Consider the following 14,924-nt stretch of genomic DNA (forward strand, 5'->3'; position numbering starts at 1 on the left):
TTATTATAAGCCTTCGTCCATTTACTAATGCATAGTTTTAAATGACTTATATTTTAACTTTTGCAATTAGACAACAACATAGCTGATTTGTATAGCAATAAAAAATCATAAAAATCAATCGGAAAAAATAAACATTTTTTTTATAGACCCAGGTTTTATATCTTCCTCTATAATTTTGAAATATAAACATCAACAATTGTATTTACATTAAAAAAGATATTCAACTTGATGAAAAAACATCTTCAACAGTTGCAAATGCAGACCATCTATCTCTTAAGTTTTCTAGACCAAGTAAAAAAATTTTTTCTTCTAACTCTTCCAGAAATCTAAGTATATTGCTTTGAAGTAAAAATAAAATTTTTTCAGAGACAAATAATTCGTCATTAGAATAATCTTCAAAAGTGACATTACTTGATTCAGTGTCTGAATTAAGTATTGTAGACTTATCTGTTACAGAACAATCATTATAAAGAAAGGGGGAAGAACAACTAACCAAAGCGGTAGAAGCGCTTCATAAAAATGTTCTGTTAAATAGTTAGCTAACAAGTAAGGTTTTTTTATTCGCTACCGTGAGATCATCATTATCGTTTTCCATATTTCTTTAGAAACTAAGGTAGCGTGACTTTAGTTACTTGATTAATTGGTCTTAATAAAATTTGAATCCATATTTAACTGAAGAATTAGTTGCTTGTGCAATAGAAACAAAGCATAGGTCTATAATATTATTACAAAATGGACCTAGATGTTAAATCTATGTTAGATTTTAACTTATTTATTGCTTTTTAACTAATTGTAGGTACGTGAATAAAAATTTCAAATTGTTTGAATACTATAATGTTATATATCATTAAAAAGAAGATTATTACAGTATTATAAAGGTGAAAAAATTATCAAAATCGAACAATATGTTTAAAAGTTATGACGGTTTAAGTACCGATTTTTCGATATATGCATTTGTTGAAGAAACTGTGGTCAAAATAATGCTTTTCTTCACTTAAGTTGTCATAACTTTGTAAATTCTTGTCGAAATACAAATATCTTAGTGTCAAAAGATAGGTGCAAGAGTGGGCTACAACTTTTTGTTAAATTCTAACCACCGGGCGTGTTAGATGAACAGATGGGGCACCAAACCACCACCTTGCCCGTATATAACTGAACACTTTTTTGCAGAAAAAAAGTTTTTTTAAAGACATAATTAATATGAATATACAAAAAAGTTGTTTTAAATTTATAGTAAACCACCAAAATATATACGAGGTATATGTTAGCAATAGAGGTGGGTGTGGTGGTGATGGTTTGACACACCCAAGTATCAAAAACAACTTGGTTTTATAAATATTTATATCTTCACTAAAATGAGTAAAATTAGTATACAATATAAAATTATGTTATACAAGATCTTACGTATACAAGTGGTGCTTCTATTACGGAAGAGACCTTTCCCCCCCCCCCCCCTCAAACCGACTTAAAAAAAATAAATTGCTATAACTGTTTTCGAAATTTGAATAATAAATTAAAAAAAAAAAAAATTGGAAATGAACTAAAAATTTGAATAATAAATTTAGAAATAAAATTGGAAATAAATTGAAAAATAATTTCATACCAGACAACCACTAAATATGGGAGATGAATGTAAAACTCGTAGTAGATATGTTGATGATGTTTTAGTACTATAACATCAAAAAATGTTTCAGTTCTTAAAATATCTGATTGAATATTTAAAGTACAACAACAAGGAAGTAAAAAAACATATTTCACTTGGTTAGAAGATACATTAGTATCCATGGTCATAAGAGAGTGAGTGCATCCATGGTCATAAGAGAGTGGAGTACCATCTATATTTTTTATTTTAGTGCCACTCTCTTATGACCATCCATGGTCATAAGAGAGTGGCACTAAAATAAAAGATAAAATCTTGTATTTATTTTGCAATTACAATCTTGTTGAAAGGTTCAGATTTTACTTTACAAACTCGCTTAGATGATGATGGCACTAAAAATATAAAATACTATAGCACAGCCTTATATGATAAAATAATCTTATATGAAAAACCTTATATGAAAAAATGAAATAATATAGCAAAACCTTAAAATAATTTGGAAATTAAAATCATATAGAAAAATAAAAATATAAAAACCTTACCCATTATAACCGATGAAGATGATACTAAAAAATAAAAAATGCAATACACAACATAACCGTATTTCATAATTGCGATATATATATATATATATATATATATATATATATATATATATATATATATATATATATATATATATATATATATAAACCTTACCAACAGTAACGGATGAAGCTGATACTAAAAAATAAAAATACAATACACTTCATGACCTCACCATTATTTTAAAGCAATTAAAATCATATTGAAAAGTAAGAATATATAAACCTTACCAACGGAATAGACGAGAGAGACACTAAATATAGATTTATATTCTTGATAATGTGTATGAAATTGAATTAATCATTAAACATACAAATAAACTTATAAAAGTGATTTAGTATTTTAATAAGAAATTATGGTATATATTATAACGTAATAATATTACATTTTGTATTACAAAATTTGATATTATTACATGATTAATATTATTAATATAAAGATTATTTTAGTTAGACTATTTTTTTTTTTTATTAATATTACATTTTAGTATATTATACTTATTATTACATTTCAATTTATTTTACTATTATTTTCAGGTCTACTGAAGATGGAAATAGCCTTTAGGGGTCTTCCATAAAGTAAGTACGTTTTTTTACGATGATACCTATTGCATTTATCTATCCTAAAATTGGTTTTAAAAAGTAAACATAATTTTTAATCATAGTTTTTTTAATACCCTTATAAAGGCTCGTATCCAAAAATTAAATTGACCGATTAATACTTTGTGGTGCATTTTAGATAAAACAACAAACAAAGTGTTTTATATTTTAAGCCAAATCGTTTTGTTGCACTGGTTAAAGATCTTCCCAAAGCACAACCAGCTGTTGTTATGAGTGATACAAGTTTAATAAAAATATCAAAAAATAAAAATTTCAAAGTCTAGTTTTCCACCTAAAGATGATAAAATATAAAAACCAACTCAGTCTAAATTATTCTTTCCTACTGTTTCTAAGAACACTTCAGATATAGATAAATCTGGTATTTGTTATAAAACAGTTAAAACTGGAGAAATTATATCAAAAGACGCCAACAACAGTGATAAAAACACTCTTGAATCTAATGTTCCACTAATGGAAAACAAAGTTTTTGACATTAGTTTATTAAATGCAAATCAGTTAGAATCTTATTCAAACTGTTATGTTTCATTATGCCATCTACATGGTGAAAAATTAAAATCAGGGACAAATGATCATGAACTGTTATCTTATGCTTTCAATTCACATTAACAGGTAAAAGTAGTTTAAAGTACCATTCAACACCTAGCGTAATGCCGTAAAAGTTTTTAACGATAATGAGAAAACTGTTGGCAGATTAAACACCAAGTCCATGCATTGATATAATATGTTTATATCTAGAGCTAAAAATAACACTTTTCCTATAGAAGTTTTCCTAGATATTTCTAGGAAGCAGCGTATAGAAGAAAAAAAAAAAAGCTTGAATCAATTGTTAAGATTATAGTATTTTTGAATCGAAATTATATGCCTCTACGATGTCATATAGACAATAGAAAATATCATGAAGAAGTTTGAGAATCCTTAAAAATTACAGGGCTAGGTTATTATTAAGCTTTTAAACTTTAAAGTTGATGTAGGTGACTTAATTCAAAAAAAGCATCTTTTCTCCGCCCCCCAAAGTTCCAAAGTTTTTTAAAAAACATTAAAAACGAGTTCATTGAGTGTTGTGGAAGTGCCATTGAAGCAATTTTATTAAATAATATTAAAAAAAGTAAGTAATTCTCCATTATTGCAGACGAGGCTTCAGACTGTGCAACGATAGGACAACTTTCTATTGTCATACGTTTTGTTGACTTGATCAGTAATATAAGGAAACTTTTTTTACACTTTTTTGAATGCAAAACAGGAACAAGTGGTTTAAACAAAGGTACCAACACTCTTGAAACTTTAAAAGAGTTGGATTTAGATATAAGAAATTGTAGAGGCCAGTCTTACGATAGAGCTGTTTCAATGTCAGGTAAAAACAAAGTTGTTTCATCTCTTATAAAAAAAGTTAATCCTAAGAAATTATTTGTCCATAAACTTACATACCTCACATAAACTTAGTTTAGTTGTTGGGAAAAGTTGCCAAATCCAGCAAGTAAAAAATTTGAGAAAGTTAAAGACATAACTTATTTTTTAAACTTTTTTCCTAAGAGAAGTATTTGTTTAAAAAAATACCTTCTTCCTGGTCAAGCAAAACTTATTGACACATGTCAAGCTCGATGGGTACAATGGAAGATGACAATAATTTAAAAGGGAATGCTGAAGCGTAACACCATAACAAATAATATAAAATTGCTCTTCCATTGGCTAAAACATTTAATATTGATGTAAAAAAACCTAGAACATGTCGTGTTCAGAAACATAGAGATTATCAAATATGTGATACTGTATCTGATTAATTTAAAGTTTCTATTCCGTTGCCTCTTCTTAATCATCTTCTCAATGAACTAAAAAATAGATTTGATATGAACTTAGTTGTTTATAATGGTGTATGTGCTATTCCTGCTAGTTTAACGAAACAATATTTTAAATCTTGTCCATAGAAAGAAAAGTTCCTAACTTTTTTTGAATTTTTATAAACCTGATCTTCCTTATTTCTCATCAATTAATGCTGAATTAGAGTTATGGGAGGACCTTTATAAAGAAAAGACAGAATTACTATCTACTATTTCAGATATATTAAAGTTTATGGATATGAAAGGCTTTCCAAACATTTTATAGGCATTTTATATACTTGTTACAATACCAATTACAACTTGTGAGTGTAAAAGGTCAATATCTACTCTTAGGAGAATAAAAGATTACTATTTCAGAAAATAGATTGAATGAACTTGCTTTAATGTCTATTCATCAGAAAATAGTTCCTGATATTAACAGAGTTATTGAAATATTTGCATCCAATGAAGAAAGAAAATTAGAGTTTTTATTAAAATAAAAACTTAAAGTAATGAGTAAAAAATTTAACTGTTGTTTTAAAAGTTTAAATGTAAATAATTTCTAAAAAGCAATTTATTTCAACTCATTGTTTTAAACATGTCAACTGTAAAAATCATTTTTTATTGGCAAATTGTTACTATTCATCTTTTTACTTAAACTGTGAAACTCTTACTTTATTTTTTGTTAATTCTTAATGTTGAAAACGTTTTCATGTGATTTAGTTTTTTACTTTTTTAGTTGTTACTTTATATGCTTTATTATATTTCGTCTTGTTTATTTATTTATTAAATTTTATAAAAAAAAAAATTATAAAATTTTTTGATAATGTTTGTGCATAACTGCCTATCAAAAAAAAAAAATTAAGAAACGGAGGGCTTACCAAAGATAACATTACTAACACTTAAATTAAACAGCCTATCAAGAAAAGCAAATAACACAGAAATGGAGGGCTAACCTTAGATAACATTACAAATAATTTATTAAACTGGCTATCAAGAAAAAGAACGAATTCAGAAATAGAGGGGTAACCTTAGGAAACCTTATTATTACTTTACTTAAACTGGCTATCAAGAAAAGGAAAGAATCCAAAAATGGAGGACTAACCTTAGGTAACACGACAGTTAACTGATGGAGTGCAAAGTCCTATGGCTTACTTTTTTGTTGGTGCACTTCGTTAAGTGAGTTAAACAAGTATTTTGTCTAATTTATGAACTAAATAGCCAAGGTAACATTTTAAATAATTTTATTATTAAATCCATAACTAAAAACAATACAAAATAACCTTTGCCAAGATTGACTCGACTTATAATATATGAAAATATCTTTGCATTTACAGAATATTGTAAAATAAACACGTTGTAAATAGATTTCAATTACAGGTAAAAAGTGAAATATCTGGTTTACAAGTCAACTTCTCATTTACGAAGAAATTTAACTTTTTTTTACCTATAATGCTTTTAATATTTTATCTGCAATGATTTTAAAAATAAATGCTTTTTTGAATTACACAATTGTTTAGAGAGTTAATTTTCTGTTTGATTTTTTCAAATATTATTTCTACTATATTTCAAATATTATTTCTACTTGATTATTTCAAATATTATTTCTACTGGGCAAAATTAAAATATGATATTAGTTTTGTAAGTCTATGTATATGAATGATCACTAAAGCCTGTCATTGATTCCTTACATAAAAATTCGTTGGAGACACAGCTTTTTTTTGTCTCCAACGAAGTTTTTAGCCACATTTGCAAAAATTATTATACTTATTGTAATAATGGTGCTGCCAGATTATTAAATCTAGAGTAATTAAGTATAGTAGGTTAGTCTCCCTACGTATTAAAGTTAAAAAAAAAAGATACATATGGCGCCGTGGGATAAACATTTATTTTATCGGTCCTTCCCACAGAAAAAACTAAAAGTAAACTAATTTATCTTAAACGGGATAGGTTAATGTAACCCCTTCTTCCTCCACTTGCCAATATCGATTTGTATTTGGCAATTTTAAATATAGCTGGCTAATTTTGACATTTTAAAGTCAGCAAATCTAAAAAGTTGAGGACCTTTTTTCGTCATTTATAGCACTTGACCCCATTTGATTTACAAAATCCTGGATCCGTGCCTGTATATATATATATATATATATATATATATATATATATATATATATATATATATATATATATATATATATATATATATTATATATATAGCATGTTACCTCATGCTATATATATATATATATATATATATATATATATATATATATATATATATATATATATATATATATATATATATATATATATAGCATGAGGTAACATAACATCTTACAGGATATTTTTATACATGAAACGGTCCATTATTCCATCGTTTCGATGTATTGGACCTAGACCGTTAGCATAGAAACACCCCCAGACCATTACATTGCCTCCACCATGCTTCACGGTCTTATGGCAGTAACGTAAATCGAGGCGTTTTCCGACCGGTCGACGTACACAGCAAATGCAATCGCTCCCAATGATTTTGAACTTCAATTCATCCTTGAACAGGACAGTTCGCCATTTCTGCACATTCCAGTCAATATGAGATGTAGCAAACAGGAGTCTTTTCTTCTGTTTTTTTTGGGTGAAATCAGCGGTTTCTTTGCAGGGCGTCGAGAAAACAATCCGGCTTCAACAGCACGTCGTCTGATTGTTCGGTCCGATACAGGCAGCTCAAATTGCTTTTGTATCTCGACTGATGATATCCAGGGATCCTTCTTGACGGATCTGACGATCATAGAATCCTCTCTAGAAGTGGTGGAACGCGGTCTTCCACCTTTGTTATCTGCTGCCAACTTGCCCGTAGAACGATATTTGAGACATAGTCTTGATACGGTCCATTTTTTCACGCGATATTTATCACAAATACTTTTTTGTGACATTCCACTTACGTAATCGCCAATAATTTTCTTTCTTAGTTCTAATCCAAGACTGTCGGGAGCCATTTTTGCACTTAAAGTCATAAAAATAATAAAAATAAATAATCACGCTTCTCAAGGCTTAAAAGAAAGAAATTGAAAATTTTTTTATTTACGCTTTATCAAGCGTAAATAAAAAAATTTTCAATTTCTTTCTATACATACAAAAAGTTATTTTGATAATTAATATTGTTAAAATAAAAAAGGAATGTATCACAAATTTAACGTCACAAATAATAAAAAGTCATTTTTAACTGTTGTTTTATTGTAAATCTATGGTATAAACTCAGGTAATACCGGTAACTAAGGAGGGCATCGCCCTGTGCTCAAAAAATAAAGTCTTTTGGGGAACCAAAAATAACTAGAGGGAGCACATAAAAAAGGATTTTTAAATGTATGTAGTAGTATTTTTAGTTTTTATTCTAATTAGTCAACTATTTTATTACTTTGATCATTATCCCATTTGCTACGCCACTGATCAATAGAATTAAAAATATATTTTACAATTAATTTACAAAGATATTTACAATTAACAAAAAAATAATACTTTACTTTAAATGACCTTTGTATGTTTATTAGCAATTCTTCAACGTATCGTTAACCATAGTAGAACAGCAAGATCCACCTAACTAATCGTCACAGGATTCGCAACGCATCCATATTTGTCGTTGAGCTGTAATTTTATCTCCAATTTGAAACGTCATAAGCTTGAAATTTTTTAGAACTCAAAGAACCCTCAGTTAATTTTGAAATTATAAACTAATTTTTTATTGAAATAAAATACCATGGTATCTATCCATTAAAAAAATGTCTAAATTTAATGGTAAATTTACCGGTAAATTTTACATTCGTAACACTTATCAACATTTTACATTATTACTGCAAATTGTCTCCTTCGTTGGTAATCCATGAAAGACCGAAGTAAGAGTATTTCAGAATTTTACTAATTTAAAACAAAAAGGAGTTAATTTTCAAAAATTAATAACTTTTTTTTGTAAGTATAATTAATTTGATAATTCTTAATAATACTAAGATTAAATTTGACCATTTATTTTAATAATTTGCTTATTTTAGATTTTAATAGTTTGTATTTTTTCAAATTTTTGTTTTGATAAAGATTTATTTCAGCAGATTACATATAAACATTAGTATTTTATTTATAGATTTATATTTACGAACAAATTACAAATATAACTAAATATATATATATATATATATATATATATATATATATATATATATATATATATATATATATATATATATATATATATATATATATATATATATATATATATATACATACATATATATATATATATATATATATATATATATATATATATATATATATATATATATATATATATATATATATATATAACATTTGACAATATTGTCTCGTCATTAAGGACTCTTCAGTAATGTTTTAATTCTTATGAGACCAAATCTTAGCAATAAAACTAGAAAACCGATTTAAAGCAATTTAAACGATTTGTTGTGCCATGCCAAAGTGCTCAGACTACAGAGTAGTGGGCCAGCATTAAAAAACTAAAAGTAAAAATGGAATCTTGTGGATTTGGACAAGTTTTAATATATATATATATATATATATATATATATATATATATATATATATATATATATATATATATATATATATATATATATATATATATATATATATATATATATATATATATATATATATATATATATATATGTATATATATATATATATATATATATATATATATATATATATATATATATATATATATATATATATATATATATATATATATATGTATATAATAAAATTAAAAAATTCAAAATTGTTATTTTTGTAAGACCTTTTAATTTATTTTTGTAAGTTAATGTTTTAAAGAATAAAACTCAGAAATATTATTTAAAAATATATAGTTATTTTGCTTTATTTAAATGTTTTTCTATTTCAAATACTCTGCCGCTATCGGTTGCTAATTTTTTTTTTCCGATTTCGCTGTCAATTCAATGCCTTTTAAATTTTCAAAGTTTGACATTCTCAAGCGCGATCTCGAATTTTTCAAGTTTCGTTTACGAATGTGCTCAAGCTTTTTTTGAGTCTAATTTGACAAAGTCAGACTTTAAAGTTCTAGTCGAACTTCACTCAAACTCGCTTTGTGTATTCCACCTTAAGGGGTGAAATGCAAAAAGCAAACTTGATTTTTGAAGTCATTCTTCAAATCTGAAATTTGACTTTAAGCCTACTTAAGAAAGTAAAAACATTTTCCAAATGCAAGAAGCGAACTTGAAGTTAAAGTTATACATCAAATCTTATGTCTGATTAAAGTGTTATGCAAGAAACGAACTTGAAATGAATTCGTACTTGAAAAATCAAACTTCAAGTTGTTTTTTAAAGTACGGTACAGAACAGTCTTGAAAGCAAACTTGAAATAAAAAAACAAATTTTGTAAATATGTTACGAAAAGTTATATAGAATTTTCTTTAATAATGATATTATTAAGATTTCCTAATAAAAAAAATGCAAAAGCAATAAATGTTATTTTTGTAACACCATTTATTATATTTTGTAGTTAGCACTATTTAATATATTTTGTAAGTTAATATTTCAAAGTATAAAACTTAGATATATTATTTAAAAATATAATTTTAGATATATTATTTAAAACTATAAAAATATAAATTTAGATCTATTATTTAAAACTATAGTTAATTTGCTTTATGTAACAGGTTTTCCCTTCACATATACTTTGCCGCTATTGATTGCAATGTTTTTTTCCAATTCCGCCCTCAAATGTTGATTTGAGGTCTATTTTAGTTTTTCAAGTTTGACTTTCTCAGACGCGAGCATAACTTTCAAATTTTAAAGTTTTTTTTACGCATTTGCTCCAGCTTTTAATTGAAGCCTAACTTGACAAAAGTCAGATTTCAAAGTTCAAGTCAAAGTTCACTTAGTTTACTTTTTGCATTAACCCGAAACTCATACTTTTGTTTTGATGATTAGTTTTAATATTTTTGAAGCTAACGTCTCACGTAACTCCCATTCCTCTCATTTTTAATTTTAAAACAAATTTCAGTGCAGATTTTTTAGTATGATCGCTTTGGTTGTTTTAGGCACAGATTGTTTTTGGAAATGCAGCCGTGGCGCAGTAGTTAAAGTTCTGACTCAGGACTAGGACACCCAAGTTTTGACAGTGGTTTTAGCCCATTAAGATACATCGATAATGAAGGAGGCGTGAACTTTCTTGTTAAATGCTCTTCCACGGTGCTCTGTGATAAGACAGTAAGGACCTCCCAGAGCACCTTAATAATCACACACACACACAAAAAAGAAAAACTTAAAAATAATTTATGAATAAATAATGACTTAAACGTGCAAGTTGCTTAATGTTTTTTTAAGTTTGCTGCTGTAGAAAACTTGCTAGCGTTTTTAATAACACCGCCTGGAGATAACGCATGTTTGCTTAAACTTATAATTAAGAGTAAAAGAATCGCTCCTTATTGTATTCTTCACTTAATAAACACACTTTGTATTATATTATGAACTCATCTACTAAATTAAAATGACAGTTATATTTTATTTTCATTGGTTATTTACTGAGTCAATCTGTAATTATTTTTATTAATTTGAATAAAAACTGATATTAGAGAACTCTGCATTAGTACAAATCAAGGATTCACCAAACCTTTTATTTATTTTATTTTTTGATTTTAATAACAAATTAAGTTTTTTCTGGAAACACTTTTCTTTTATTCAAAGAAGATGGAATGAGCCAGTAAACGTACGCACTATTTAGCAAACAGACGATGGATATTAGGAAAAAAACAAAGTATTGATTAAATGGAAATCCAAGTTTATGTAGCTCAATATTTGACAACGACCAGCTGTAAGATAAACCAAAGATTGTGGGTCCCAGAGCCCTTGAAAAAAAAAAATTAAAAAAAAAACAAAATATTTAAAAAATATTCATCAAAGCTATCAACACCAAAAATAAGTCTTATTTTCACAAATACGTAAAAATAAGATAAGTTAATAATACGAGTGTCACTATTAATATTTCGGGAATAGCAACAAAAAAAAATAGTCGAGCTGCGAATATATTTTTATTGTTTTTTAAGATACTCGCCAAGATGATCGATACACTTTCATGCGTTTAAATCAATTTTCAAAGCATTTATTCCATTCCGAATGAGGTACCTCCGAAACATGATTTTTGAACGTTTCAATAGCTTCTTCGGGCGATGAAAATCGTTGACCACGCAGTTTATTCTTCACGGATGGGAACAAAACAAAATCATTGGGTGCCAAATCAGAGCTGTACGGTGGATGACCCATCAATTCGATGTTTTGAGTGCTCAAATAGTCTTTTGTTTGAGCCGATGTGTGAGAGCTTGCATTGTCATGATGAAGAACAATCCGACGTCTCTCGTTTGTTTCCCTTATTTCACTGAAGATTTCTGGCAAACAGATGGTTGTGTACCACTCAAAATTTACTGTTCTACGATCCTCTAGAGGCGCTGTTACAATATGACCAGTTTTTCCAAAGAAACAGGTCATATTGCAACAGCGTTTTCTTTGAAGTGCTTCGTGCGCGAACAACTTTTGTTGAATTTGGTTCATCTTGAAACACCCATACAGTCGACTGCTGCTTACTTTCGAGCTCATACAAATATATCCATGATTCGTCACCTGTCACGATTTTATAGACGTCTTTTGAAGCACCGCGATTGTATTTCTTAAGCATTTCTTTGCACCAATCAACACGAGCCTTTTTTTGAGCGATTGTGAAATTATGTGGGATCCAACGCAAACATACTTAGGCACAGCTAAGTGTTCATGTAAAATCGCATATGTGCTGGTAGAACTAATGCCTCAATCTCACAAAAGGTTTTCATGACGATCTTGCTTAATAATTTCGTGCACAAAATCGATGTTTTCTGGCATTACAGCCAATTTTGGACGACCTTCACGAAACTCGTCGAACAGCGAACTACGACCACAATTGAATTCACTATACCAGCGATACACAGTGGTTTTTGATGGAGCTTCATCGCCGAAAGTCAAATTATGTTGATTGACGCACACTTGTTGCAATAATCCACGTCGAAAGTTGTAAAAAATCATCGCACGAAAATGTTCACGATTCAGTTCTACTTTTTGCCGAGACGAAACTTTCAACTAAATATAAAATAGCGTCCGTATGACAAAATGTTCTGAGTACGTATATTGTCAAAAATGTCAAACTTTACGATGGAACCGTCAGATGGACTCACATGGCATCAATGTTGCCTATTCCCAAATTATAAATAGTGACCCTCGTATAAGGTTATATTTTTACAGGTAATTTAACCATAATATATATATATTTTTCATTTATATACATATAGACTTCCAGGCCTGGAACAAACTCCAAAAAGTTATGTTTATACGAAAAATTGAAATGATTGGAGTCTAGGAACAAAAAAGTGAACAAAAAGTTATTTAAGTAATTTTTTTTTATTTTCTTAAAAAAATTTTAATTTTTAAATGATAAATTTAAATTTTATTCAATGTTCTTAGTTTCAAATTTTAAATTTCATTCAAGTTCGTAGTTATGTAGAAATTATGACTCTGCAAAGTTTGAACGTCACTCAATTTAAGATGCTTTTATAAGTCATCAAATTTTATATGGTCATATGTTTTGAATGCATATTATCAGAGAAATATCTTTCGTTTTTTTGAGGAATAATAGGACATATGACTTCTTTCTTTTCTGAATTTTAATGCAACAGACCTCCAGTCATCTGAAGTTTTTAATTCCAACGTCCGAATCTAATTTGATGTCATTCTGTTTGTTAATTTCAAGTTTTTCTTGATATCTGTATTATTGTGTATATCTTTTACTCCAATGCTACAAAAATTGCCACTTTTAGTGATTGAACTTTTACGGTTACATTTTTAGAAGAAAATATGAACAAGTTGACAATTGATATTTTCTGACGCAATTTCGTATTGTAGCAAAAACTATAACTTTTTATGTTAAATTAAATGAAATAATTAAGGCAAAATATATTTACATAACATCTAAAGTTTTACTGCACTAAGTAAAATTTTTATATAAATTTATGAGTTGAAATAAATATATGCAGTTTAACTTTGGTAAATCAAACACTGGCTAACTTAAACTTTTTGTTATTACTAACTGTTTTCTACGGTTACGTAAAAATCTTTCAAATAAATACTAAAAAAATTCGATAATAAAATTCGCACACAAGACTGAAATAATATCTAACTATTTATGCTTTGTATGCATTTCTACAAAACTCGGCAACAAAGATAGGGAAGAGAGAGCCTTAAGGGACCTGAGTTGTCTGTCTTGCCACCAACATAATATTATACTAAGTGTGTGTGTGTGTGTGTGTGTGTGTGTGTGTGTGTGTGTGTGTGTATACACATATTGGTTTGCGAAAAAAAGTTTGACACAAAGGGGTTTCCACAAAACATAATAACAAGGTCCGCGATCTTTAGGTCGGCATTGCCCCTTGTCCACCTAAAATTCAAGCACTGAATAATTAGATTTTTTTTTAATAACCTACTATAAATGTGACCGCTTTACTAAAGATGACTAGGTAACCAGAGTACAACTAAAACCTTTAGTTGTACCCTAGTAAAATCGGATCCTTCGTGTTTTTTGGGGTCCCTTTGGCAAAAAGCTTCACTTAACTAGGACTTTTATTTTGAATTACATACAAGTGCGTTTAATAACAAAACTTTTAATACTTATTTAAAAATTATGAATTTAAACCGAATTTTCAGTTTTGGCTTCAAATTTTAACAATTTCCAGATTTAGTAAATTTCGGCCGAAAACGGATATTTTGTTTTTCACCAGTTGAGTAAGTACAATACTCAAAACTTTTTAACAAAAATTTTGGTTTGTATTTGCATTGAGCATAAGAAATTGTTATAAAAATTTTCTATAAAAGTTTAGAAAAAAGTATATTTAAGATAAATTAGTTACCTTCCAATGCAAGATACAGACATTCCCAAACCATTAACTGTACCCAAAAGATCAGGCTCAACACTATTACCCAAAAAAACGTTAATGCAGACAAAACATGCATTATTTGCAGCATCAATAAGAACTTGAACAATCAGTAGAAGAACCCATCGCAATATACTAAATAACAAAAAAAATTTATTAAAGGACTTTTTTTTTGAAAAATATTAAAACTGAAGTTCCAAAATTTTTCGAAAACAAAAAAAAAAAATTATGCTTCAAAAACTTAAAGAAATCGGGAGGACAACATTTGAAATATTCATAAATTAAAAACACAAAAATTAGTTTTAAAGAAAAAAAA

General features: G+C 27.7%; 1 protein-coding gene across 3 annotated transcripts in view; it reads right to left on the reverse strand.

Annotated features, from left to right (window-relative positions):
- Nucleotides 1-1,607: 1,607 nt before the first annotated feature.
- The window catches only part of LOC136089411 (uncharacterized), a 58,036-nt gene continuing 44,719 nt past the window's right edge, over nucleotides 1,608-14,924 (reverse strand). The window contains exons 5-8 of one of the 3 annotated variants that reach the window (XM_065815386.1): nucleotides 14,585-14,743; nucleotides 2,300-2,323; nucleotides 2,143-2,166; nucleotides 1,608-1,992 (exon numbers count right to left, since the gene is read on the reverse strand). In XM_065815386.1, the coding sequence (XP_065671458.1) occupies nucleotides 1,977-1,992; nucleotides 2,143-2,166; nucleotides 2,300-2,323; nucleotides 14,585-14,743 (223 nt within the window). In that variant the 3' untranslated portion in view covers nucleotides 1,608-1,976. Of the gene's footprint in view, nucleotides 1,993-2,142; nucleotides 2,167-2,299; nucleotides 2,324-11,229; nucleotides 11,507-14,584; nucleotides 14,744-14,924 lie in introns of those variants that run through there. The other 2 variants (XM_065815387.1, XM_065815385.1) reach the window with 2 other exon arrangements.

Source organism: Hydra vulgaris, chromosome 13 (genome assembly GCF_038396675.1).
Source record: "Hydra vulgaris chromosome 13, alternate assembly HydraT2T_AEP".
NCBI classification, from domain to species: Eukaryota; Metazoa; Cnidaria; class Hydrozoa; order Anthoathecata; family Hydridae; genus Hydra; species Hydra vulgaris.